The sequence below is a fragment of the Anopheles merus genome, chromosome 2R (assembly GCF_017562075.2).
Source record: "Anopheles merus strain MAF chromosome 2R, AmerM5.1, whole genome shotgun sequence".
In the NCBI taxonomy this organism is placed as follows: domain Eukaryota; kingdom Metazoa; phylum Arthropoda; class Insecta; order Diptera; family Culicidae; genus Anopheles; species Anopheles merus.
This window is the reverse complement of record NC_054082.1, coordinates 9,381,791-9,406,634: the sequence shown is the minus strand read 5'-3', so window position 1 is coordinate 9,406,634 and position 24,844 is coordinate 9,381,791. Positions and strand designations below refer to the sequence as shown.

The following is a 24,844-nucleotide window of genomic DNA, read 5'->3' as shown; positions in this document are numbered from 1 at the left end:
TACGAAGGAAATGCTGACTGATCACGAGGAGATCGTCGCTTTTCCTTCACTACGAATGATGTAGCACAAAAAGCATGCACAGGTGATAGTGGTGTCTTATCGAACGGAAAGCTTCTAACTGGTATGACAAGGTTCAAGACGATCGAGTTTAGCCGAATAAGAATGGCTGTAGAATGATGATGATGCAGATGATGATGACCCACCTCTGACCCTTGGATAAGATTGAGATGTTCGATGTAGCTTGGGGTAATTTAATCGTTGCTGCAATTGCTATCGAGTACATCTTTGAGAAATCAATCACAAAACACGTGCATAGGGTTGCTTGCCTGTTGACGCCTAATCCTGATTTCAAAAGTCTACATTTCGCGTCTCAATTTAATGTAATCACATTCTATTTTCTTTTTGTTTTATCATCATTATCGTCGTAGTTGATAGATCGCTAACCATTTAGGCAACTCTACTTCTAACCAGCACACTCTATCGAAACTCAGATGCTGAACCACTACCGACTGCCTCTTTAGGCATTCTGTTGTAGAACTGCATTCCTTTGTGACACAACAAGTGTCCTGGCTCAGTACCGAAATCTGGTGCGTTATCTCTGCTTGTTGGGTAGTGGTGATGGATATCAGATCCTCTCACGACCCATTGGCAGGCAAATGCGCTTTTCTCTAATTATTTTTGTTATTTGTTATTTATTAATTAAAATTCAACGGACCGCGAGTGGCCCACTTGAAGCGAATTCGTTTACAATCATTATATCATGGTCACGTTTCGGTCATCCGTTATCAATGAAAATTATGGTTTTATAGCACACTCTTTGGCTTATTTTAGACTTACGGAGGAAATACAGATACAGAACACAGCCTCTCAACTCAATGTTCGTCGTCAGATCTCTTTCACTCATAACTTTATGATCCAAAACAGATCCTAACCGCTTGGTATCGTCCAACTACCAACCAATCAAAAACATACAACGACACAACAGTAAAACAGCGTCGCAGCGTCGATACCGATCCAATATCGAAATCGCTTCCCCCCTCTAAAGCAGCAGCTCTCTCGGACGTTAGAATGCCACAGGGGATCGATACATTCGTCTCGGTCCCGGTGTGAAGATGCCTATAAGGAGAAAAAAAAGCCAATGCAACGGCGCAAAGCAGCTGCAGCAGGGTGGCGAGAAAGTTGCCGGATGGTAAGAACAAACCGGTTCACCACCGGGGGGATGCAACGGATTGCATCGGTAACGGGGGCAACGTCGCTCGGGCAGTGCTGGGGGCTGCATACAATAAACACAACACTACCACCAACACCATCATCGGACGCAGTAGGCGCCATCCGCCGTTTGTAATGCTGGCCCAGAGTCTGTATGTGATGTAGTTGCACATTCGGTCACATTCGATCAATCTCAAAATGCGTCTCGAACGACGGCGACGACGACGACCTTGCCGACTGTTGTTGGTTCTGGCATTCTAACCGACCCCCCCCCCCCCCCCCCCCTGTGCCTGAACGAGATTACTCCCTGCAGCTGTGCATCCTGCTCCCTCCCCCAACATCATCAAGCAGGGACCGGACCGAAGGGACCGGAAAGCGGGAGTAGCTGGCCGATTGAACTGCCAAGGGAGGCGAGGTGCGCGTAGCGAGGGGAGACTACTCTCCATTCGCTCCATTCGCAATCAGTGCATTCGCAATGGATCGTATTACAGCCTCACCCGTTCATACACACACACACGCACACACAGTTTGCACGCACTTTGGTACCTACCTCCTCTTTGCGCTTGTGATTCTTCTTCTCTTTCCCTAGTGTTTTTTTTTTTCAAACCCGTACGCTGTCGGATCCGGTTCCGTTCGGTTGATCGTGACTCGGCGGCGATGCGGTCACTGTGTGTATGTGTGTGGATGGCTCCAAAGCATGAAAACAGAGCGCGAGCGGGACAGCGTTAGACGGACGACAGTTGCTGTTTCTCACTTTTCACTACCATTAGAAAAAAAAACACTGTCACGCTTTCATGAGAGAGAGAGAGAGAGAGAGTGAGAGAAAGAAAGAACGTACATACACACACATATACAGCCGCACGATCGATAAGTGTTTGCTGATAAGCTTCTTGTTTTGTGTCTCGATGGTGGTGTGGAGGCTGCTGCTGCTACGGCGGACGACAGCTGAGTTTGCGCGCGCGCACGCTTGCTGGCCTACTGTGGTACGAGTGAGAGCGCGAGCACTGTGCCTGCTCCGTCTCTTTCCGTTCGCACAGCCGTCTAGATCCGTTCTCGCGGACGGACGAACGCGCGTTGCCTCTAATCAGCCGCGGTGCTGCTTATCCGTGCGCGCTTATCCGGCATCTACACACGCACACGATCGAACACACAGACGCACACCAGTAGAGTGCAAATGAAGATCACGGCCGTCACGACAGTGCGGCCGGTCAACAGGGCCAACACCTAGCCGAACTGCTTCGACGTAAAAAACACAAGCGACACAGAAATACACACACACGTTCCCGAACCTCTCCTTCTAGCGGTTATCAATGTGCAATCCCCACTGCGGGAGATGGCCAAACATCAACAAAATAAACAGACACACACACACACACACACACACACACATACGGTACACACGCACACTGTGAAGCGAGAGAATGTTAGGAAGATGATACAATAAACAATAAATGAATACAGATAGGAGAGAAGCGGATCGCAGGGCGGCGGTGCCTGCACCAGCACCTTGTATTTGACACTGTGGCGCGGGGTATCTCGCGCGGTTCAAGTTCTGACCCCGCTGGAAGAACTCTGCCCCAGCACTCCTAGCAAGCGGTTAAGAACGACAGAAGAAAGAGAGAGAGAGAGAGCGAGTAAGAGAGTGTGGCAATGTCGAGAAATCTCACCAAACCAACACACACATGCACGCACGCGGTTACAGATAATCTTGAACGCACACTTGGTATTTGTTTTTTTTTTTTTCGTTGTTGATGGTTGGGCCCGAGGCAGACGCCACTGTCCGTGATACGATTCTTCCAATTCTGGAGATCCCCCCCTCCCTCATCTAACATACACAAACGCGGCCGCACGATCTCGCATGCACCACGGCAGCATCCCCGTGTGAGATTGCCGCCCCTCGGTAGATCAAGAACAATCTTGATCGGCAGCGCACCCTGCTTGCATTCTCGCTTGTCACACCCGCCTCCCCCCAGGGCGCATCTGTCAGCTGTCACGAGCGGATCGTAGTGGCGCACACCACTCTAGCGTACAACTTTGCATGAGCGCCAAACTCACCCACTTACACTACACCCTACACGTACGCACGCACGTATGCACGATCGTTCTTCCCCACATACGCGCACACACACACATACACAAACAAGCGGTGGGCGCACGACCAATTTTAGTGACGGTACTGAGAAATTACCAGTCGCCTGCTTTCTTCAACCCTGCAACACCCTCGCTCTCACTCATTCACTTACTCTCGTTCGCGCTCGCTCTCTCTCTGGTAGCCTCTCTCTGGTTGGTGCAAAAAAAAGATGCAGATAACAAAACCGACCGACTTTGATTCACGCACGTTGACACCGCGAAGATCGAAAGCACTTTGTCCTCCTTTGCGCACACACTCCGGTGCTTTTCCACCGACCGGCCCCTTCCCACCAATCGCTCCCGGTGCCCTTCTTCCGTTCTTTCGCACGCCACAGATGGTCCGGAAGTTGATAAAACAGGAGGGCGGGTCTTTGCCGTCGGCTTATCGCACTGATCGCACCGATATCACCTGCCCTTATCAAGCTCGATTACGTCCGTAACGATACTGTACGCGATACCCCACCCCCTCCCCGGGGTTAACCACGACCAACACCAACAACGCACCACAAAGCAGTACGACGACGGCGGCGGCGGCGGCAGCGTCGTATGTCGTCCGTCAGCGGTGATGATAAAAAACATACTGATCAATGATTTTCTGCTCGTCGCGCTCTCCACGCTGTCGGCGATAGAGCGAGAAAGAGAGAGTTAAAAAGAGAGGAACAGAGAGAGAGAGAGCGAGAGGAGGCAGCACTGCAGCAACGGCGTGAGCATGTGAATGCATTCGCTCTCACTCGCACAAAACCACCCCAGCGCCTACTTTCGGCAGTAAAGCAGCTTTCCGTGATCTACACGCAATGCACGATCGATCGGTAAAATCGATCCGGGGTGGAAGCTTTTCCTACACTTATGGGCGGAACGAAAGCAAAAAAAACACAAAAAATCGATGGTTCGCCATACCTACAAAAAACCCTCACTTGCACGACCTTGTTAAGCGCCTGAAAGTATGCAATATGTCTTTTTTTATATTATTCAAAATAATTACACTTATTAATTTACAACAAACGCTGTAACTGCTTCCAAGCAACAAGAAGAATATTAGTGATATACCAGGCACCTTAAAACGATTTGGCTATGTTTTCGAATGTTTAATCAAATTAGAGCAAAACACATTCACACAACGTTTACGGGGTGGCGCGCGCGGCATATTTTCAAAATAGTTTTATTTCACTTGTAACACGCTAAAGCCGGCCGGTCCGGCAAGTCATTGGAGCGATGGGGCTTTTGTTAAAATGTACAATGTGCAATTAATGCAGAGAAAGGGTCAATTAAAAACCAAATCGCATCAAAACATGTTTCGGTTGTACAGAGAGAAAAAAAAACTAATACTAGAATAGATAAGCTAGAACAATAACATTATTCACCATCCAGTACACGAGGTTATACAGTAGGTAAATGTTCGTAAATGCCAGGATGATCCGGAAAGCAAGAAAATAATAAAAAAAAAAGAAATGCAATGGGGGCAACGATGGCACCCACGTCATAGCTGCTGGCAATCTGTTGCGGCCAACATTTCTTGCTACACACCACTCTCCCACCGGAATCAGTATCGTTCATTAGCTAAGATAAAACTGTTCAAAAGTCACCTAAATGCCGGGCGAACCAACAGTAGCAGATTCCACTCAGCAGCGGTTAAAATAGTTCAGTATATTGTTCTGTGCCTTGTCCTAAAAATGAGAGAAGAAAATAAGCTCACGCACTAACCGTCAACTGCCAACACACACCCTTACCTTCTTTGCTTTGTTTGCGGCGGTCGCTTTACTCGTTGTTGGCCCCTGCAGTGTCCCGTTGCTGTCGTTCGGCTGTTTGCCATCGGTGTCCTCCGTGGTCGTTCTGCTTCGCTTTGGTGGATCCGTCGCGCTGCGTTTTCGTTTGACCGCTATTGCACGTTTACCGCCATCTGCTGGGCTACCCTGTTTTTTGGTGCCGCTTTCCGCCTTGCCAGGGTCACTGTTCCCATTTCTCCCAGTCTGCTTCAACCAGAGCGGTGAAGTTGTCTCCTCCGTCGACCCATCGCTACTGCTCGACGGGGTTGTTTTGCGCGCCGAACAGTTGACAAACTTTAGAATCGACTGCTGGTACTGCTGCCGGTTCGGTGTACTCCCGCCCGAAGCGAGGGTGGGGTGGGAGGAGGACGAGGTGGGGGTGGTGGTGTGTTTCAGATCTTCGCTGGCGTCGGCGCCACCGGTGGTACTGCCGGTGTCCGATTGTTGCGACGTCGTTTCCGAGGCAAGCGACGGTGGCGTGCTTGGTGGGCTGACGATACGCGGCCTGTGCCGCTGCTGCTCGCGGGAAAGGCGGCGCCGTTTGCTACGCGGCGCCTTGCTGCTGGTGGTTTCGTCTGAGACGGCTTCTCGCTTTTCCGACTGTTCGGAGGAAGAGTCAAGTCTCGGGCGGCGCGCGACTGCCCGTTTCCGTGGTAGTATTTCACTGCTGCTTTCGCTGGTCGACCGCTGCTTGCCGGCATCGTTCAACGACAGTCTTCTGGTCAGCTGTCTCGTTCTCCTGCCATCATCATCATTATTGGATGATGCATTTGAGTGGTTGGTGTGTTTAGCGTCCTCCGGTTTGTTGCAGCCTGTATCGGCCGAAAGCTTTGTGGTGCGCTCCGGTCCTAGTGATGATCGCCTGCGTGATGGCTTATACAGTTTTTGCAATGGTTTCGTTTTGTTGCCACGCATTTTCTGCCGGAAAATGCTCAGAGGCAAATCATCAAGCTCTTCCGAAACATGACTTCCGTCTTCCGAACGCGTATCGTGGGTATCATCGGAGGAGGTGGATAGACTGCGCCGACGGCCATTTGCTCGTTTCGGTTTTCTAATGCTCATGTTGCTCTCACTGGTCGAGTCATTAGAAACTACGTCAGGATGAGGAGCTGCGGATACGCCGGACGTTTCATCCACCCGCTCAGCCGGTGAGCGATCAACGCTCAACGCAAGCGCAGTGGTCGGTTTGGTGTCTGTCTTTGAATGCTTGCTGGTACCAGACTTTGATAGTCCACCGGCTTCCGACGGATCCTTTTCTTCCTCCTCCACGCCCATGGGATTGCTAGTTCCCTCGTCCGATTCATCGGACACCAGTCGACGCACACGCTTCCCCGTGTTCTGCTGCACGAAGCGTCTTAACTGCACGGAGCTAGCATCGGAATGCTCACTGTCCGAGCCGTCCGACGCAATGGTAGCCACGTTTCGGCGAGCTCGCCGGCAGACGGCGACCAGCGCTTCGTCGCTTGAGCTTGAGCAGTGTACGCCCGACTCGCCCGAGCCCGGCCTCGACAGCTCTTTAGCCGGGCGCACTTTGTCGAACTGGGACGCGGAACTGGACGAACCAGACGATACCGTCTCATCCTCGCTACTATCGTCGTCGCTATCCTCGACCAGCGATACTCGCTCGCCAAGAATCGGCCGACACAGCTGGCACACGTAGGCACGCGTCAGCTCGGGCGTCGCCTCCATGCACTGCCGGTGGCGGCAGGTGGAGCCGCACGACCCACATATCACCAGCCGCCACTCGTGGCTGTCCACGCTGCGCCCTTGCTCGCATTTACAATCTTCCGCGTCGCATGCGGTCGGCCGAACCAGCTGCTCCTGGAACGCGTTCGGTTCCAGCTCCCAGGCCGCATCTCGCTCAGGTACAAACACACCGCGCCGTGGAATCTCGGGCAAGAATGTGTCCTCGTTGTTGCACAGCGGACACTTGAAGAAGTACCCAGCCGATTGGGCGTACTGTGCGACGCAGCGCTGGTGGAACCACCCGTTCCGGCAGCACGGCGCCCTGATGGAGGTGATCCGATCGTACTGCCCCATCTCGTCGTAGCATATCGAGCACGGTTCCTCGGCCGTGTGCGGCTGGGCGTCACGCTCGACCGGTATATGGGAGGCGCACCACGACTGGAACGTGTCCGTGTAGTGGGACAGGCAGCGGTTCTTGATGCCGCAGACCGTGTGAAACGTGCGCAAGCATTTCTTCGAGCAGCAGGACACGTTCGCGTGCATCTCCTTGCAGATGTAGCAGCGGCATTTCTTCGTCCGCTCGTTCTCCTTCCGGATATCCTGCTCGAGAAAGCCAAAGATGCCGACCGTATCGTTCACACCGTTCTGCACCAGATTAGACGACAGCAGCTGTAGTGTTGTACAACGCGTGCAACGAAGAAAACACAAACAAACATGTAATTATCCACCTGCACAAACTCTTCGTCCGTCTTCGGCTGTTACTCACCAAGCAATAATAATGTACGGACAGCCTCCATTTGGTGTAGAACTTGCCGAACAGCAGCTCGTCGTCCTCGCTGCTTTTGCACAGAAAACAAACCTTCGACATCCTGCGCTACACTTAGCAGAGCATTCTACGCCACAGCACGGCAATCGGTGAAAAGTAATTGATTTTCACTGTCAAGGTAAACGTTCCCTCTCACCCCAGTTTGCTGAGATTCATCGCGGAGCAACGGTTTTCCACTTTTTTCTGTCCGTTTCCGCAGTCAGCGGCGGCGCAGGCTAGCTGTAAAATCTTCGCTCTTCTCACCAACCAAGCTTATGCGAACCCGGGATGGCGCCAAAGTGAATAGAAAGGAGGTGTTGTCATGTAGAGCCTTTGGTCATCAAGGCTTTAGACAAATGTACAAAACCAGTATTGACGGCAGTTGTCAAGTGCGACGAGTGTTGCTGGTATATGGGTGTGATAAACGAATTATTTACATTTAATTTTAAAAAATTAACACTTAAAACTTATATTTTGCAACCACACTTCATAAATCTGCATTTTCCACGTAATATTGCGGCTGTTGTCTATAAACAAAGATCAACGGCTGTTGTCAAACTGAATCTCAAAATGGCCACCTCCCTAACGCTACGAAGACATCTCCTCTATATTCCTTGGGCGCCAGTGTAGAAACTAGTGATGTGTTCTCTGTAGCGCACCCACGACTCCGATCCGACTCCAACTATTGTTAGTCCGATTCCGACTCCGGCAAATTGGAACCGCTAGATCCGCCCGGAGTCGTCCAGAGCCTTCCGTTAACCACCCAACTCCTATTCCGGTCGACTCCGAACGACTCCGAAAGACTCCGTAACACTCCGAACGACTCCGAACGACTCCGAACGACTCCTAACGACTCCTAACGACTTCAACTTTGAACGACTCCGGGCGATTCCGGACGATTTCACACGACCCCGGATGATGCGGGGCGGACCTACCTTCCGGAGGTAGGTTTCCGGAGATAGGCTTCCGATTCCGAATTGATCGGAGTCGGATCGGAGTCGACACCGGATTGTTGCCATCTTTACCCATCACTAGTAGGAACGATTTGACAACTAGCCAAGGTAGATTAAAAAGATCAGATAGTGAAAAATGGCTTGTGGGCGGTCGCCATAGTTGTAGGACCTTACGTATTCTAGAACCGTTAACCACTGGTTTCCGCAAAATATCGCATATAGAAAAAAATGTTTGCTTATTAAATGCATTTATGTATGTGCTTTGGTTATTTACGAAAAAAATCAATTTAACAATGCAGTCAGTGATTTTGCTTCTCAGGAGGTTTAAAATCAAGTAAATCACACATTTCATTTAAATTGCACATGCTCCTCTTCAATATTGAAGAATCCATGTGAATTTATGGAAAATAAAAAAATTCTTAGTTTTTATCCTCAAATATATCAAATTACACAATACATTCACGAAATAACACTCGAATCAATCTTGTTTATTCAAACGAAAAAATGTGGTAGATAAATTGTTTGAACAAATTAAATAAATGTAAACAAAGTTTGAATCCTGGGGACCTTACGCCAAGTGACGAGTTGTCAAAATGCTCTAAATTCCACCACCTGATATTTTTAATCACCTTGGGTGCGCTGGTGTCAGAATTTATTAAAATCCCAATTGTAATTTGTATTCCAGCAAAACAGGCTCCCTTTGGCGACACTGACGTGGCATATTGTTGTGTTTTGATTCGTGTAACAATAGAAATTACAGAAATTACGCCAGCCTTCGCCAGCAGGGTAAGTTCAGGTGGTGCGCAAAACTCCGCCGAATAAAAGCCGACGGCTACCCAAGCGCAAGCCGCACGGCGTAACCCAGGGACAAGGTGAGAGGACAGGTTTCGTCGCGAGCAGTCATTCCCCTTCTTCGTGACGCATTTCTCTGCCGCTGACCCAGTACGGTATAACGCCCGTTTCCTCTGCATACCCCTCCCCCCCCAAGTGCAGCGATTATGATTCAGGCCTGGCGGCGTAGATTTGGTTTTACGGTCAATTCAAAGCCTTCGTTTTTGTTTCCACAGGACGGAGTTGAAATCGTGGCAGAACTGCGTTGAAAGGAATTGCCCTGCAGCGAAAGGAATCGGAGCGCAACAAAAACACAGCTGAACTCAGCACCATGGGCCTGACAATTTCCAGCGTGCTAACCCGATTATTCGGCAAAAAGCAGATGCGCATTCTCATGGGTAAGTGGTTCGTAAGTGAATTGAACATTGCAGAGCTTCCTGCATGATGTTTTCATACCACGAACGTGTTAAGAAACTAAATTCAGTCAAAACTTGAGATGAGATTTAGGTATCCAGTTTACTAAACGATTTTATCTCGAAGCTACTCAAACAGTCATACAGCTGATTAAATAGATTGAATTGTTTGTTTTTGATTAGTTGGACTCGATGCTGCCGGTAAGACGACGATTCTGTACAAGCTGAAGCTGGGCGAAATTGTCACCACCATTCCGACGATCGGGTTCAACGTTGAGACGGTCGAGTACAAGAACATCTGCTTCACCGTGTGGGACGTCGGTGGCCAGGACAAGATTCGCCCGCTCTGGCGCCACTACTTCCAGAACACGCAGGGGCTCATCTTTGTGGTCGACTCGAACGATCGGGAGCGTATCGTGGAGGCGGAAAAGGAGCTGCACAGCATGCTGCAGGAGGACGAACTGCGCGACGCAGTGTTGCTCGTGTTCGCCAACAAGCAGGATCTGCCCAACGCGATGACGGCCGCCGAGCTGACAGACAAACTGCACCTCAATCAGCTACGGAACAGACACGTAAGTAAACGGTAGCGGCAGTAGGCGCTGCATTCCATCTGCTAACAACCGCAATGTGCATCGGTTTCATTGCAGTGGTATATTCAAGCGACTTGCGCCACCCAAGGCCACGGACTGTACGAAGGATTAGATTGGCTGTCGACCGAGCTAGCCAAAAAGTGATGATAATCTGGTCTGGTCTGTCCCCTGGAGAGGTTTATTTTGTAAGAACGCCGCTGGCGTACCGCTTATACAATATTTCATTGTTTCATATGAATAAACAGTAGGATGAAAATTCCAACCATTAACATGAGGTAAACAACGTAATCACAAACACACAGCGACGAAACACACAAAAGCTCAGTGTTTTCAATCCGGACCAACCGTCCGGAGACCAGCTAGCAACGTTCCTAACAAAAAGTCACTGTCGTAGAAAAGACAGCCAAAAAGCTCCGCTGCCCAATACGCCAACTTCGAGGCGACATCGCAGATAAGGGTTATCATTCCCTTTGTTGATATTTCGGATGGGTTAATCATAGTCGTCCCCCGTATGCCTGAATCATTACAGTATATGCCGAATGTAGGAAAAAAAAGAATTTATTAGTCTTGAGCAGTTTTGTTCCTGTTTCAATCTTTTACACGTACACGCGTTCAATTCAATTCTCCCGCTCGACCTAAGGCAGCTTTACACGTGCTCCTACTTGCAGCAAATGCAAGGAATAAGGGCTCGCGGTCCGCTTTATTCCTCACAAACCTCTAGCCTTCCCAATCCAAATTAATCACATGTTTTTGTTCTTTGAAGATTATGTTTCCCCCCCTAGTATTAAGAATCCATCCCGGCACCTCTCTCTGCCTGCATCTAAATCCTAATTAGTTGTTTATCAGTTTATTTCAATATTGCATCTATTGCTTGTCTCACGTATGTTCGATACACGTTGGATGGAAGGAAGAAAGATCACATATTAGAAAGTAATCGCTTACACACTTGTTGCGCCCAAAAATAGTTGGAATGCTTCCGTTTGCTAAGAAACTGAAATAATTACTTTGTTATCAATGGTACTCGGAAAAGGAGTGCACTTTTTTTGTTGCTGATTACGCCATCAAACGGTGACTGTGGGAGCCGGAGCTGACACGCTATATTGCTTTCTTGCTACGATAGGATCAATAATCCACAATACTAAACAATCTTTACTTTCTTATCAAACTACCGAAAGGAACTTGGTAGTTGTGTCTGCTGGAATGGTCCAGCAATGTGCTCTTTTTCTAATAGTTAATACTTCAAATACATATTAATCTTCGAATGCATTACAGAATAGAGCGTTTGAGCTGTGAGTGTTCCTATTTTTGCATCATGCATCACGACCGTGTTAGTAAATTTAATCCATAATTTGAGTTTTACAATCACCCGCCAGCCATGCTAGCTCGCCGTGAAGTCAAATATTGTCCAAATGGCCAATGAACCCACGTAAGCTCTCGCCATTCAACTACTATATTCACACAATCTCGTGTGGTTGGGTTCCGGTCGAGTTGAGCAAATACAAATTCGTACAGTCCATGGTGCGATGTTGAAGCTCACTCTTCATTGCTAAAACCCTCCCCTTTTTCACAATGATATTGTCAGTTGCACAATAGTCTAAAATTGCTTACACGTTGAAGAAAAAAAGAAGGTAAGAATCTCGGCAAAATGCTAAACTAGATGATGCTAAACCGAAAGCACGCCTATCCTAACCAATTATCTTAGCATACTTTGTTCGTATAAATGTTTCGCGCAACAGCAGCAGCAAAAAGGGCTTCCCTTTTTTTTTTTGGGGGGGGAGGCGAGAGTTTTCGCCTCCATTATCGCCGTGTTAGTAAACGATGCTGTAGCAGCACCAGCAGTGGGTATTAGGATTATTAGCAAAATAATAAAGATATGATCACAGTTTATCGTTTACGATAAAGGTCGATAGAAGTATAAAGGAACTAAGGAAGCAATACGTAAGAGTAAATTTGCCGGTAAACGAACGACTTGATAGCCTGTTCGGCAACCGAGCACTCCCTATTGCAGCTACGATAGCTTAATAGGGAGGGGTATTAAATAACTGATAAGACAGGGGATAAAATACTGACCAACACCACTAAGAAGGACACAGTACTAGTTACACAGACCGAAACAGCATGATTCCTTATCGTCCGCTGGATTGGTCGCTGCTGCCCGCTGGTCGATTCCACCATTGCCGGCCGTGCCGGCAGGTAGTATTCCTCTCCTAAACACTTGTATTAACTGGCAATTGGACCTAAAATGGGAAAAAAGCATTTTATTACCATTGCGTTGATGACGCTCCGTTCGGACGGATCTCGTACTTACTCAACGATAATGTTCGTATCGAGCAGCACCTCGCCATCACAGTTCCACTTAGAACGGCGCATCATTTCGGACGATATTGCCGGTGCAATTTCGCTCCCGTTCGTTTCGCTCTGCCCATTCGCAGTGAACCGGAACTCCTTCGTACGATAGATTTCCACAAATGGCAGTTCACTCTGACAAAACGAAAACAATAAAATAATTGAAAATGGAACATTTTCTTTTTGGTGCGAATCTACTCGTGGATTTCACAAAAACCAACCAAACTACGTACAAGTTTCTTCGTTTTCGATGTCATTGTTAGCAGCAGCCGTAGGTTGTTAAACATGGACGTGTGGCGCACCAGCACCAAATCCAGCAAACCATCCCCGAGATGGCAGTAGGGCGAAAAGCCCTGCGGGCTGCGTTCGCACGAGCAGGATATGTTGGCACCGCTCACCATCAGAAACTTGCCCCGCACGACCAACGGCTCCGTGTCGGCGTCCTCGTAGCTGGCACGCTCCCCGCCGCAGTCGCGCCCGTACTGGGCCTTCCGGCAGCGGGCACACTTGTCGAGACAGCGGACACCATCGTTTGGGTCTTGCTTGCCGCGCCGATCGAGATGCACTACAATTTCTGCATTGTAACCTCGATTGGCGAGAAATTTCTTAAAGCCTGAAAAAACCAGAAGAGGAACATTAACATAAAACGCTCCAAAATGTTGCCTCCACAAAAAGGGGCCCTATTTTACCCGAGTAATCGTAACGCTTCGGTCCCATCCAGCGATACTTTTCGCTGTCGTAAGCAATGTCGCCCAGGTAGCCGTACGAGAGGGCGCTTGCGAACAGCTTTAGCAGCTGGGGTCGCGGCCTGCCCGTGCCGGCCGGTGACGCTCCTTCGTCGCCCTTGGCAGCTGCGTCCGCACTGTACACGGCCGATATGTCCAGTCCGCTGTGCTGGCCCAGTATGATGTGTATAATGCAAGTCTTTATGTCGGTGGTACCGTTCAGACAGCAAGCCACCGTATCGGTACTGCCGGCAGGAATGACGCCGATCGGAATGTTTGGTTTCGGTAGGTAGGCTGGATGCTTAATGTCAATTCCTGGAAAGTGGAACGCGCAAACGCTTAAAATTCGCACCATTCACACCGCACCGCCATCATTCATCTCTTGCTTACCGCAATCCATCATCGTGCGCGTCACCAAACCATTGAACAGCTCGGCAAACGTGCCGTCGCCACCGCAGCACACCAGCCCGTCGTAATTGTCCAGCAGGATGCTCTTGGAGGTGACGATGTCATAGATTTGCTGGGCGCGCTGCGTTATAATTAGATTAATGTCGACGCCGGCCAACCGGAACAGTGGCTTCGCGTACCGTTCGTACAGTGCCAGCGCGTTCTTCTTGCCACCGTACGGGTTGAGAAAGAGCAGCAAATGTTTGGGCCGATTTTGATCTGTAGATACAGGAAAGGGAATTATTCACCATCATTGTCGCAATGGGCGCTTTGGGTGGCAAATACTGTACCTCTTAAGTCGGACGACAGCCGATTGTACCAGAGCTCCACGAGACGGGGTTCGCTGTTGTGCAGGGCAACGGCACGCACACGCCAACGGTTCGTTTTCTGGCAGACTAGGGCAGCGTAATGAAGGATCAAGTATTTAGAATCCCCCGCCTGAATCGTGCCCGCATCCAAGTAGTCGCTGGCTTCTCGGCGATCATCATCGGATAAATCGTTCAGACTGCCTGCAATGTAGAATAAAAACAACCATTAAATGGGGACAGGCAAATGAGCCGAGATGGAGTGGGATAAAAACAGTTTGCTTAATTCCCAAAAGAACTGCTCGTGCTGTAAGGGTCATACAATTTGAAACCACAATTTTTGCCAGCACTTCACTACTTTGCGCAAATCATTCTGCCTCGTTGTGACGTAACCCTGGGACTTGATCCGCTGCTCTCGCCACCAATTACCGGGCCATGGAAACGGGGCGGACGGCTGACTGGACGGTGTACATACATGCAACGAGACTTCTAACGAGGCAAACGTGTTTGGCGGTGATTTCTTCGCAAGCAACAGCAAAAGCAAAAAACCACCACTTCACTTTACCGCCGCACGTTACCTCGGTTGCTGTGATTGTGGGGAATGTTGCTGCTGGTCGTCGCGAGCGTGTTGGTTGTGGTTGAGCCCGAGAGCACTGGAATACGATCGCTGTCCAGACTGCCGTGGGCCTCGTTTCGCACGATTGCTGCTGCCGGCGGGTGTGGTGGCGGCGGTGCTGCTGCTTTGCTCCGTTTCATCCATTGTTTGCCGTTGGCGTGGGGCAGTTTCGAGACCGACACCGACAGCACATCCGTTATCGGTACGGTGGTTTTAGCTGCGCGGGCGAACAACAAGAAGAAATCGATTTAGTCGGTGGGGACTCGTGTGCTATCGATTTTTTTACGATGGATATGATAAGATATATTCGTAAGCTCTAATCCCCATTCAGACTAACACAACTCAGCAAAACAAGAGCATTAAAAACAAGGGGGGAGTACTACTAACTACCTATGGAACGTTAACGTTGTTTAGTTAATTTGAACCAATTTGTTTTTCTATTCAAATTGTTCTTTTTACACTTCCGCAATATCGAAAATAGCGCTCGTTCAATGCACTTCCTGGTTTGGAGGGGGGTTGTTTGTTTTATGTTTTCTTCACCTCAACGCCGATTTGCTGTGTTACGTGGTTTAAGGTCAAGGCCATATACCTGTTCTCCTCCTCCACTAGCTCCACCCGACAAAACAAACGCTCTCCACAACCTTCGAAATCGACACAGTTCACCGTTACCGTACCACAATTACCTTTCTTGGAGGATTCATCTTCCCACACCAGAATCCCCGCATTGTAGAACACACGATACCGCTTCTTGGCTATCACAAACGCGTTGAGCAAAACTTCGTGCTCTTTGTCCATTGCGGAAACGCGGAGGCACTACACGACGACGACCACTGGGAAAACTGGCCCTGCTCTGAATCGTGCCACGGACGCTTACATACAGAGCGCTCTGCAGCGAACTGCCCGTTCACGACGGCTAAAAAGAACGGTAAACAATCACGTCCGCCGAAACTGCTGATCCTAGCTTCTCTGCCGCTGCTGCTGCTGCTGCTGGTGCTGGTGCTGTCTGGCCGTCGTGCCGTTCGTTGCCCGCTGGACAGCCGAAGGATTTTGGCAAGGTTTTCTCGGCACAACACTGCTTGGACCGCCCCGTCAAACAATCCGGTGATGTTTGCGATGGCTCGCACTCCTTCCATTTTCATAGTCGGCAACCTCGCATGAAAGAGTATGCGAGCTTTTTTGACATTGGACTTTTGACCAGCCGCACACATGGCAAGAAATAAAAAATCGGCCAAAATTGTACGCACACACTTACACTCTCGCTGTGCCTTCCCCATTTTCTCCTCTTTGGACTTTTTTCGGATCTCTTGCTTTGACTTGCGCGGGCCGTTCCGCGCTGCTACTACAACTGGATGCAAATTGTCCTTTCGGTGCGATAGAACACAAGTTCATTGTCAAGCCAAGCATAAAAAACGCTGTATGAGTTTGACAATGCAACAACTTACAGAATAAAGTGAGAAAATGCGTTTTTAGCTTCAAAACAAAATGATCAGCCTACTTTGAACAAGCTTGAACCGTGAAATTCCACCAGGATGGCACGAAGGAACATGGTTGCACCCTCCACGTAGCAATGGTTCGTACCACTATAGTTGTAGCGTCCCTCAGTGTATATAACTTCATTACCCTAAAATGTGAAACAAACACGTATTCACGCATATATGTTAGTTACATCAAGTTTGGCTAGCGAGCGCTGTTCTAGGCGGAAGCGAGACAATTATAGAATCAGAGCGAGAGATCCCCAAAATACCCTCGCATTGCTTTGCGGGCTGTTCTACGCGAATGCGAGACAGCTATAGAATTAGAGCGAGAGATCCCCAAAATACCCTCGCAGTGTTTCGCGGGTAGTGTCACAAATTTCCAGTTGCTCATGTCAACAAACCAACGAAACGCGTACAATTTTGCTTATTTTTTTAAATTTACCACACCAAAACGCGAAAAGTTCCGGGCCAATTTTTCCCAACGGCAACGGGATTGGTTGTCCACAGCACGGTGCAAAAGTACAAATTATCGCAGACCAGCTCGTAACTGGTTGCTCATTGCTAGCCGCTGCGCGTGCCTGGGGCCCAAAGTCGTCGTTAAACAAAAATGCCAAACAAGTACGAGATTAAGGAAGGTAATATTTTAACCCGCAGTGGCCCTTGGAGATTGTGTTTGAAATTAATTTGATTGGAATTTGCTTCCGTTTTACTCCGTCCCCCGTAGAGCTGGATAACAGTGGACTGCTCGAGCTGATGGAGCGCAACGGTTCCCCGGAGATGTGGGAATCGAAGGGAGGTAAGGGAGACGCACCGTTAGGAAACATCCAGCGCCATCCACGGCATGATGAGGGGAAGATTTTTAAATTGTATGTTTTTTTTTTGTTTTAGAACTCACACCACCGTCGTGGATGAAGGGCCTAACGCAGGACGATATTAATGCGATGTATCGTAAGTAAAGCTCGGCGCCAGCGGTTATCTCGTCGCGCGTCCATACTAACGACTTTGTTCATTTCGATCCCTCTCCACACACGCACGCAGAGCTAGGGGCCTTATCGAAGAACGGATTGCTGGCGGAAATAAAGAAAATATTCGACCAAGCGTACAACATTGGACTGCAGGAGGCAAAGGAGATCACGAAGGGCAAAAATTTGGAAATTTTCTCCAACCTGACGCGACGGAAGTGAGCGAAACACGTTCTTATTCGCATCTATCTTTTACACACGCCTCGAATGATAAGTCAATAAGGTTGTTTTAGAGTATATTTTCCTATTTGCGCGAGGAAATGAATAAAGTAAGCCTTCTACAAACTGCGTTTCGTTCGGTTAGCGTTTTGAACCAACCAATTCAAAAACACACGCGAAACGACCATAGAAGGGGAGTCATTGCTAACTTCAATCACTCTTCCTTAGCTTTGATCGCCGTGGTGGCCTTTCGCTTGCGGAAATACTTCAGTATGGTGTTGAACGAAAACACCACCGGAATCATGATGGGCAGAAAGAGCGGAATGTAGATGGCATACTTTTGCTCGTCCGGGAAGTACAGCAGGGCCAGCATGCTCGGGTCGAAAAACGCTCTCTCCGCCGACGTGTACGCTTCCCGCGCTAGCAGGGCCGCCTGCTGTAGCCTGCCCGCCCGCAGCTGCTGCTTCGCTGCCACTATCTTTCGGTGGGCGGTCTGAATGGCCGCACCTACCTCGTCATTGATGACGATGTACTCGATGCCGCCGAGCAGCTGGATCAGCGACTGCAGCGTCGTGGTGGCCGAATGCACCAGATAGATGGTGTTCGTACGCATGAACGTATCCACCTCCCAGGCGCGCGGCTCGATCGTACTGTACGGCACGAGCGTTGCGTCCAGCAGGGGCGTATTGTTTTCGAGATCGAATATTTTGCGCAGCTGGTACAGCAGCACCGGCATTACGTCCTGTGCGTGTATGTACACATCGCTAAACTGTTCCGTTTCCATGTACCGGACGCAGGTCGCTTCGGCCGGGTTCGCAAACACAATGCCACCCCATTTGGCCGACGTAAACGCTTCCACGCTGCTGGCCAGCGGGGCAGCACGCTGCCCGTCGCGGCGGTAAATGCGCAGCGGGGCCTGCGCACAGGGAGGAACGTACACGACCAGATGAATGCACGGATTGTCGGTGATCTGTGTGCCGAGCTTCTTCTCCAGCGAGGTGATAATGTGCGGCAAGCTATCCTCGGCCAGCGCGTAATGGCGGCCAAGCTTCGAATCGTCCGGCACTTGCTTCGGCTGTGCGCCGGCTCCTTCCAGCCCGACCTGGTAAATCCATTGCGTCTTGATGGTAAAGTTGGTGATGCCCGACAGCTCGCTAAGAAATGGTTCAATGTAATCTAAAATGAAAACAGTAGCAAAGAGTGTGTAACGCTTGTCTGGTAAGGATGCTGCGCAAACACCTTACTTTCCGCCGCGGCACGAGCATTCCAGTGCACTTTCTGCAGTTCGGGACGAGGATTTAGCACAGTTATCAGCACTTCGTACTGCGCTTGCAACGGTGCCGAGTTCAGGCGCAGCTGGCGGCCCATCAGTGTCTGCTGCGCGTCTCTCGAGCCAAGTATTGCTTTGAGCTTGTATTCCTGCAGTAACCATGACGACAGCACTTGGTAGGCCTTAAGGGACGCTGCAATAGAAAATGCGCTAAAGTTAAGCGTGTTCGGTCCCACGTAGTGATGGTTCACCTACATGCACTTTCCGATATGAACGCCGTACGATCGGAGGTAACGAGTATGTCGTCGTCCAGCTTAGGCCATTCGATGAACAGAAAATGTCCCAAGGTAGATGGGTAGTGTTTTTGCAGTTCCGCCTCCAGCCTGGCCGGTGTCTTAATTGTGGACAGTGTGTCCGCATCTAGGGACAGCAGCTGCAGGTCCAGCTCGAACACAACTACAATTCAAAGTAAATGTTAACTGTCCGGTTCCGTTCTAATCGCAGAGTTTTGCTAAGCAAAAAATAACGGCTATTTACGTACAATTTTGTTCGAATTTTTTGCGCAACTCGAATGATAGAATTTCGCGCCGTTCGGCCGACTGGCAGTACAGGCCCAGCCGAAACGTCGCCTTAATTGGATCCTCATTCAGGGCACGAATTTCAGAGTAGGGTAGGGAAACGCTGTAAAGAGCATTGGTGAGTTAAGGGCAAGCCAAGCGTTCAAACAGTCTGCTTACCGGTAGACTTCGGTCGTTTTCCACCACATTGGCACACCAATCACGATGATTATGACTATGAAAGCAATCGTGGCGTAGATGTGAATGGCAGCTGCAAATAGAGTAGAGAAAGGTACACGATTAGCATACATGAACATAGTTTTAAAAATAAGTTAAAGTTCAATCAACAATTCAATAATAAAACACATCATTGTTTCATCAGGTGCCATCGTTGTGCAATGTTTTTATTTGTAATTATTTTCTTTACGCACGATACGCATGTCCCTGTTTCTACTCCTTGTAGCTGCACACCAGTATGTAGGTGTAAGCGTGACCATCACCGTCCGCCTTTTCGAGATGCGTATTGTGCGAAACGTATTTGGTAAACTTGGTCGTTCCTTCCGCCCGGTACACCACGTTCAGTACATTGTCCTTCGGCAGCAGCGTTAGCAGCACTGGATCATCCTCATAGCATTCCGTGTACGGCGAGGTGGTCGACGATGACGACGCTTGCGGCGCATCGCTTTGATTGGCCGATCCTTGCCGCTCCTGCTCCTTTCCCTCGCCCTCCGGCACGAGATACGTAATGACGCCGACATTTTCCTGCGCGTTCAGGTAGAAGGTAATGTCCAGCGTGCTGTCGGCGTACGTGGACGAATCGCCCAGCACCGTGTAGCAGCCCCGCTCCCAGCGCTGCAGCTCGATGGCACATTTGGGCGTTTTCGCCTTCCGCCCGTACAGGTCTAGCTCGGTGTAGTCGTACAGCAGCCGGAACATCGTTCTGCTCGTGAACAGATCGTACAACGCTCGCAACGGATTGGCCTCGGGCAGTGCTTTAAAGTTCAGCACCTCGTACTTCCGCAAATGGGCCGGTCCCTTGATTCTCCACTCAAGGTTCGCCCCGGTACGGAGACTTTCCAGCAGTGCCGTAAACCGGGGCCCGAGCAGAAACTGTTCGAGCGATACTTCCGAAAACATTTCCACCTTCTTCTGCACGTTCTGCTTCACCTCGTCCACGAGGTACACGTCGTTGATCCACTCGCCCAGCTCGGCGTCGATCTTGCGCGGGCTCATGTAATGCGTATCGATAATGATCGACGGAGCTTGCGGACCGGCGAGCGCACCCTTCCCGCCAGCCGGCACTGGTGCTGCCGGCCCATGAAACCACCCGTTGATGGTTAACCGCGGATACTCGAAGGTGGTCACTTCGCCCACCTGATGGAACGATTGTTCACACACCCGGAACAGTACCAGCTGATTGTTCTGCGGGTAGATCTTGTCCGTCACCGGAAACACGGGCAGCTGATTCCCGTCCGCCCGGAAAAGCTCCAGTGCGCCGCCATCCTTCGCCTGCCACCGTCTGTGGCAGTCCCAGGGGCTAAGATAGAACACGTACGCTATCCGCCGATCGGACAGCAGGTCGTCGTGCACGAGCAGATAGTCGCCCGCGTTGTACATCGAGCAGGAGGCGGACACGTGCGTCAGCTTGATACCGGTCAGCTCCTCCACCAGCGGCATCATCTGCTCCTTCAGCACCGTGTAGAACGCTTGCAGGTAGTCCCGCTCGAGGCTGCACAGATCGTCCGTCTGGTAGAACTCGTACAGATCCATCTGCTTTCGCTTCCAGTCGACGGTGCTGAACTCCGCCTCGAGCCGCTTCGTGGCGTCCGCCCGCTTCGCATCCTCCTGGAGGAAGTTTTGCAGCACGGCCAGCTGGAACGGGGCCTGCTTGAGCTCGTAATTGCAGCCGGCGCTGGTTTCGCGCCGCTGCCACGCCGCCTTGAACCGTTCGCGGAATTCGTCGTCGAAAAAGCATCCATTGATTGAGACTAGCTCGGTGTTGCGGTCGTCGCATCGTTTGGTGCGTTTGGAGGCGGGTGGCTTCGCTGTGTCTGTAAAAAGCGGGGGAACAGAGAGAAAAACGGGGAACGTCCACGTTAGAACTCATTCAAGCACACTCCATTTGTGATGGGAAGATGGAATCGGAACGGGTTTTGTCACGTGTTTTGTGTAGAAGTCCACATAATAAAACAAGAAAGGAAACGAAAGAAAATCACACTCACCCATCATTTTTTATCCAGAGTCTGGCCCTCCCGACACGGCTTACGATTTTAAAAGCAAAACCTGATCGTACTGAAAATATAAAACACTTTCCGGGACGCGCATCGCGTTTCGCGGGTTCGGTTTCGTAGAGCGCGGGCGTTTTGGGGTTTATCTTGACAGAAAGTTAAACCAAAAACCGATCGTTTCAAGTGCCTTCATCCGGGTAAAAATGTTGGATAAACGTGTGAGCATGAAGCGAAAAGCGCATGGCGCATGGTTGTCCCCTCCGTCCGGGTGGAAAATCGCGCGCGCGTGTTTCTGTGTGTTTGTGTACATGTGCACCGGGCACGCACACACACACACACGCTTTCGGATGCTTTTGGGCAATGGAACAGGGGGCAATGGAACACACAGCGCACGGAGGGAAATTGTAAGGTGAAAATGAAATGAAAAGAGGTGCTTTACCATCCTCGCGCGCTGCTGAAGAGGAACCGGCTTCGCATTGTTCTCCGGAGGCATCGTCGTTCTGCTGCACCCGCCGCTTGTCGGTGGCCATATCGCTGCTGCTGCGGCTCGCTTTGGTTTGTGCTTTTGTTTCTTCACTCGGCGTCTTCGCACTCATGCTTACAGCTTACTTGCAATCGTGCTGCAGCTTGCACATGCAGCTACTCTTTCCAAACGGGACTAGAACTGTACCGCAGAGTTATCGGTGGACCAGTAGCTCCACCTTGTTTTCTTGCGTGTGCGAAGCAAAAAAAAAAAATACAATGCATTAGACAGCCGCCAAAACGTCAAACCGATGACAGTTCGTTTTAGTGATGGGCGAAATTAGCCTGCAGCCGGATTCGCATTGATCCGAATCCAGCAGCTTTCGGATTCGAATCCGGATTATCTCCGGAGATAGTGGAAGAGGAGCCAGTTGACCTGGTAAAATGTTTAGCTTTTTTTTAATTTTTTTGAAAAAAATTAATTATCCTTAGTAAATACATAACAAGTAACTTATAACTACTTTTATAAGTATTTTCTTTTGTCTGCATTATACAGTGCCCCTATATACTGTATATTCATGCAGCTGTATACTATAAGTTTCATGAGAATTTTTGAGCATTTTCCTATTTGTGTTTGGGCTGATATCACGACTTATTGTTCTAGAAATTATTTAAATTCAACAAGTCAATTTGAACTATTCAACAATCTATTGAACGTTGCTTAAAATTGTTTGAATTATTAGTTTTAAAAAAGTTAGGATAAAATCTGGAAACAACCACAAAACCATGGAAAACAATATACGGTTTCTACCGGTACGCACAAAGACGAAAGAATTTTAGCTAATTAGTGTAGCTATCAAGACAGCAATGTTAGCTAGGAACTAGGGTTGTTTGGAAACTTGCTTTTGTATAGTAAATATTTTGCTGCACAAAATAAGTACGGTAGTAAAACGGATTCAATAGGAACCATTTGAATTCAACCGAAGTAGAACGGAATCAAACGGAATCATTTGAATCTGTGTTAATTCGGAGCAGCCGGATTCGAAGCCATATTTATTTCGGAGTCGGATCCGGATCAAGAACGCCGGAGTCGGAGTGGATTCACAAATCCAATCCGGAGCTCCCATCACTAGTTCGTTTGCGTGTTGTCAACAGACATTGTGGAGCAAACGAGCGGAGAGGCAGCAAAAACAGAAGCAGTCGCAGTTTGCTAGAAGTTTTCCAGTCGTTCGTGCGGTCGTGTTCGCTTGCTCTGCGCGTTGATTAAAAGTGTTGTGTTTAGTTTTCCCCAAGACCAAGTGCATTTTAGGGCAAACAGTATGGGTAACAAATCGTCCCTGTTGCTGCGTGAGGAGGAGATTGCCCAAATCCACGAGGAGACTGGCTGTAAGTAGCGTTGGAAATGCAAGCGGCCAGCAAGTTTTTTTTGCTTTTCTTGCAGTGTTCAAACGTCGATGTTGCGTTGGAGAACCTTGAAATGCGCACGGTGTGTGTGTGTATGTGTGTTTGTACGTGTTTGCGGAACAACCCCGTGGCCGCAGTGTGTGCAACGTAATTAGAAAAAGTCAATCATCCGCCCTCGACAAGGAGGCTCCGTAAGAATTAGAGCACCAGCGGCACACTTTCCGTTCGTTCCGTTTTATCTAGCTTGCCTTCATTTACCCAAGTGCTCGTAATTAAACACGGGTGCGATAAGCGCACGTTAGGGTGTGCACGACCACGGTGCTCGTTGAGCAATAGGATGTGTTTAGACGTTGGACCTTAGCAACGCTCCATGGCACGGGGCAGATAATTAAAGGCTTTCTCAGCGCGGCACGTCTGATTGCAATACGATTGCACGAAAAGGGACTACGTCATTGGGTGGGGGGTTTGCGCGTGTCACTGCATACTTGGATCGTCTGAGCAAGGGGTCGTAAAAAAAAACAACACACACACACCGTGACACTCAAAATTTTTCTCCTAATTGTTTATCTCTTTTGGAATTGTTGTCTGCCAATTTCTATCTAAAAGAATACCTGTGCTAAACGCTAAATGCTTTTTTCTTCAAATTTTCCGCCCCCACCACAGTTACACCAAACCAGATAGAGCGGCTGTACTCCCGCTTCACCTCGCTGGATCGCAACGACTGCGGAACGCTTTCGCGGGAAGACTTCCTGCGCATTCCCGAGCTGGCGATCAATCCGCTGTGCGAGCGCATCGTGCACTCCTTCTTTGCCGACAGCAACGATGATCGGGTCAACTTCCGCCAGTTCACGCGCGTCCTCGCCCACTTCCGGCCGATCAAGCCGAACAAGGAGAACCGGCTGAACAGCCGGGAGGAGAAGCTGCGGTTCGCCTTCAAGATGTACGACCTGGACGACGATGAGACGATCTCGCGCGACGAGCTGCTCAACATCCTGCAGATGATGGTCGGAGCAAACATTAGCCAGGACCAGCTGAACAGCATCGCGGAGCGCACGATCGTGGAAGCGGATACGGTCGGCGTGGGCAAGATTTCGTTCGACGACTTTTGCCGCGCCCTGGAGCGCACGGAGGTGGAGCAGAAGATGTCGATCCGCTTCCTGAACTAAAACCGGGGTGCAGATCATGAACGAGCAGCTAAGATCAACAGCCGAGACCGCAACAATGGTGTGTGTGTGTGTGTTTGTGTGGGAGTGGGTTTGCTTCCTTATTCCAGAGTATGTAGATAATAGGTAGACAATGATTTCAAGAGGCACAAAACTTATTTCTTTTTGCTTCTTTTGGTGAACAATTGTGAACACCACTTGAAGGACACCGGTATATATTAATGAACAATGGGATGGTGAATGTAAATAGGCATTGAAGGAATGGGAATAAAGGTGGATTGCTAA

General features: G+C 49.5%; 7 protein-coding genes across 18 annotated transcripts in view; 3 read left to right on the top strand and 4 right to left on the bottom strand.

Annotated features, from left to right (window-relative positions):
• LOC121590819 (high affinity cGMP-specific 3',5'-cyclic phosphodiesterase 9A) overlaps positions 1–3,912 on the bottom strand; it is a 122,591-nt gene extending 118,679 nt beyond the window's left edge. For 7 of the 9 annotated variants that reach the window (XM_041910841.1, XM_041910842.1, XM_041910840.1 and 4 more), the window contains exons 1-2: positions 3,844–3,912; positions 1,760–2,615 (exon numbers count right to left, since the gene is read on the bottom strand). The gene's annotated coding sequence lies outside the window, so the exon portion shown is untranslated. The remainder of the gene's footprint in view (positions 1–1,759; positions 2,616–3,843) is intronic. The other 2 variants (XM_041910843.1, XM_041910844.1) reach the window with 2 other exon arrangements.
• A 671-nt stretch (positions 3,913–4,583) lies between these two features.
• LOC121589445 (peptidyl-prolyl cis-trans isomerase CYP95-like) lies at positions 4,584–7,902 on the bottom strand. Its single transcript, XM_041908385.1, has 3 exons — positions 7,555–7,902; positions 5,067–7,457; positions 4,584–5,003 (listed from the first exon to the last, which is right to left on the bottom strand). Exons 1-3 carry the CDS (start codon positions 7,654–7,656, stop codon positions 4,959–4,961), a joined length of 2,538 nt encoding a protein of 845 aa, XP_041764319.1. The 5' UTR covers positions 7,657–7,902; the 3' UTR covers positions 4,584–4,958.
• Positions 7,903–9,186: 1,284 nt separating this feature from the next.
• On the top strand, positions 9,187–10,649 carry LOC121588664 (ADP-ribosylation factor 2). 2 transcript variants are annotated; one of them, XM_041906863.1, is made up of 4 exons: positions 9,187–9,332; positions 9,614–9,775; positions 9,974–10,362; positions 10,438–10,649. In XM_041906863.1, the coding sequence occupies exons 2-4, from the start codon at positions 9,709–9,711 to the stop codon at positions 10,522–10,524; spliced, it is 543 nt and encodes a 180-aa protein (XP_041762797.1). In that variant the 5' UTR covers positions 9,187–9,332; positions 9,614–9,708; the 3' UTR covers positions 10,525–10,649. The 2 variants fall into 2 exon arrangements, with proteins under 2 accessions (XP_041762797.1, XP_041762798.1); XM_041906864.1 differs by having other exon boundaries at positions 9,325–9,418.
• A 269-nt stretch (positions 10,650–10,918) lies between these two features.
• On the bottom strand, positions 10,919–16,258 carry LOC121588661 (ceramide kinase). The gene is made up of 8 exons (XM_041906857.1): positions 15,503–16,258; positions 14,782–15,036; positions 14,189–14,407; positions 13,842–14,117; positions 13,416–13,766; positions 12,960–13,339; positions 12,689–12,861; positions 10,919–12,617 (listed from the first exon to the last, which is right to left on the bottom strand). The coding sequence occupies exons 1-8, from the start codon at positions 15,612–15,614 to the stop codon at positions 12,476–12,478; spliced, it is 1,908 nt and encodes a 635-aa protein (XP_041762791.1). The 5' UTR covers positions 15,615–16,258; the 3' UTR covers positions 10,919–12,475.
• Positions 16,259–16,651: 393 nt separating this feature from the next.
• Positions 16,652–17,606, top strand: LOC121588665 (protein lin-52 homolog). The gene is made up of 4 exons (XM_041906865.1): positions 16,652–16,929; positions 17,019–17,090; positions 17,183–17,242; positions 17,333–17,606. The coding sequence occupies exons 1-4, from the start codon at positions 16,902–16,904 to the stop codon at positions 17,476–17,478; spliced, it is 306 nt and encodes a 101-aa protein (XP_041762799.1). The 5' UTR covers positions 16,652–16,901; the 3' UTR covers positions 17,479–17,606.
• On the bottom strand, positions 17,540–22,260 carry LOC121588662 (prolyl 3-hydroxylase sudestada1-like). Of its 3 annotated transcripts, XM_041906858.1 has the most exons (6): positions 21,970–22,260; positions 19,483–19,573; positions 19,287–19,426; positions 19,001–19,201; positions 18,720–18,938; positions 17,540–18,651 (listed from the first exon to the last, which is right to left on the bottom strand). In XM_041906858.1, the coding sequence occupies exons 1-6, from the start codon at positions 22,124–22,126 to the stop codon at positions 17,690–17,692; spliced, it is 1,770 nt and encodes a 589-aa protein (XP_041762792.1). In that variant the 5' UTR covers positions 22,127–22,260; the 3' UTR covers positions 17,540–17,689. The 3 variants fall into 3 exon arrangements, with proteins under 3 accessions (XP_041762792.1, XP_041762795.1, XP_041762793.1); XM_041906861.1 differs by lacking the exons at positions 17,540–18,651; positions 18,720–18,938; positions 19,001–19,201; ... (1 more) ...; positions 19,483–19,573; positions 21,970–22,260 and adding exons at positions 19,662–21,353; positions 21,525–21,947; XM_041906859.1 differs by lacking the exons at positions 17,540–18,651; positions 18,720–18,938; positions 19,001–19,201; positions 19,287–19,426; positions 19,483–19,573 and adding an exon at positions 19,664–21,353.
• Positions 22,261–23,142: 882 nt separating this feature from the next.
• On the top strand, positions 23,143–24,576 carry LOC121588663 (calcineurin B homologous protein 1). The gene is made up of 2 exons (XM_041906862.1): positions 23,143–23,378; positions 24,060–24,576. Exons 1-2 carry the CDS (start codon positions 23,312–23,314, stop codon positions 24,560–24,562), a joined length of 570 nt encoding a protein of 189 aa, XP_041762796.1. The 5' UTR covers positions 23,143–23,311; the 3' UTR covers positions 24,563–24,576.
• The last annotated feature ends 268 nt before the right edge of the window (positions 24,577–24,844 follow it).

Coding starts and splice junctions, on each gene's coding strand:
- LOC121589445 (XM_041908385.1), bottom strand. CDS start 7,656: ATGTCGAAGGTTTGTTTTCTGTGCAAAAGCAGCGAGGACGACGAGCTG. Junction 7,458..7,554: donor CCGTACATTATTATTGCTTG/GTGAGTAACAGC, acceptor ACAACACTACAG/CTGCTGTCGTCTAATCTGGT. Junction 5,004..5,066: donor CCGCAAACAAAGCAAAGAAG/GTAAGGGTGTGT, acceptor TCTCATTTTTAG/GACAAGGCACAGAACAATAT.
- LOC121588664 (XM_041906863.1), top strand. CDS start 9,709: ATGGGCCTGACAATTTCCAGCGTGCTAACCCGATTATTCGGCAAAAAG. Junction 9,776..9,973: donor GCAGATGCGCATTCTCATGG/GTAAGTGGTTCG, acceptor GTTTTTGATTAG/TTGGACTCGATGCTGCCGGT. Junction 10,363..10,437: donor ATCAGCTACGGAACAGACAC/GTAAGTAAACGG, acceptor GTTTCATTGCAG/TGGTATATTCAAGCGACTTG.
- LOC121588661 (XM_041906857.1), bottom strand. CDS start 15,614: ATGGACAAAGAGCACGAAGTTTTGCTCAACGCGTTTGTGATAGCCAAG. Junction 12,862..12,959: donor CATCGAAAACGAAGAAACTT/GTACGTAGTTTG, acceptor TCGTTTTGTCAG/AGTGAACTGCCATTTGTGGA. Junction 12,618..12,688: donor GATACGAACATTATCGTTGA/GTAAGTACGAGA, acceptor TTCCCATTTTAG/GTCCAATTGCCAGTTAATAC.
- LOC121588665 (XM_041906865.1), top strand. CDS start 16,902: ATGCCAAACAAGTACGAGATTAAGGAAG. Junction 17,091..17,182: donor GATGTGGGAATCGAAGGGAG/GTAAGGGAGACG, acceptor TTTTTGTTTTAG/AACTCACACCACCGTCGTGG. Junction 17,243..17,332: donor CGATATTAATGCGATGTATC/GTAAGTAAAGCT, acceptor ACACGCACGCAG/AGCTAGGGGCCTTATCGAAG.
- LOC121588662 (XM_041906858.1), bottom strand. CDS start 22,126: ATGAGTGCGAAGACGCCGAGTGAAGAAACAAAAGCACAAACCAAAGCG. Junction 19,427..19,482: donor AAAACGACCGAAGTCTACCG/GTAAGCAGACTG, acceptor TGCTCTTTACAG/CGTTTCCCTACCCTACTCTG. Junction 18,939..19,000: donor GTTCATATCGGAAAGTGCAT/GTAGGTGAACCA, acceptor TTTCTATTGCAG/CGTCCCTTAAGGCCTACCAA.
- LOC121588663 (XM_041906862.1), top strand. CDS start 23,312: ATGGGTAACAAATCGTCCCTGTTGCTGCGTGAGGAGGAGATTGCCCAA. Junction 23,379..24,059: donor AATCCACGAGGAGACTGGCT/GTAAGTAGCGTT, acceptor CCCCCACCACAG/TTACACCAAACCAGATAGAG.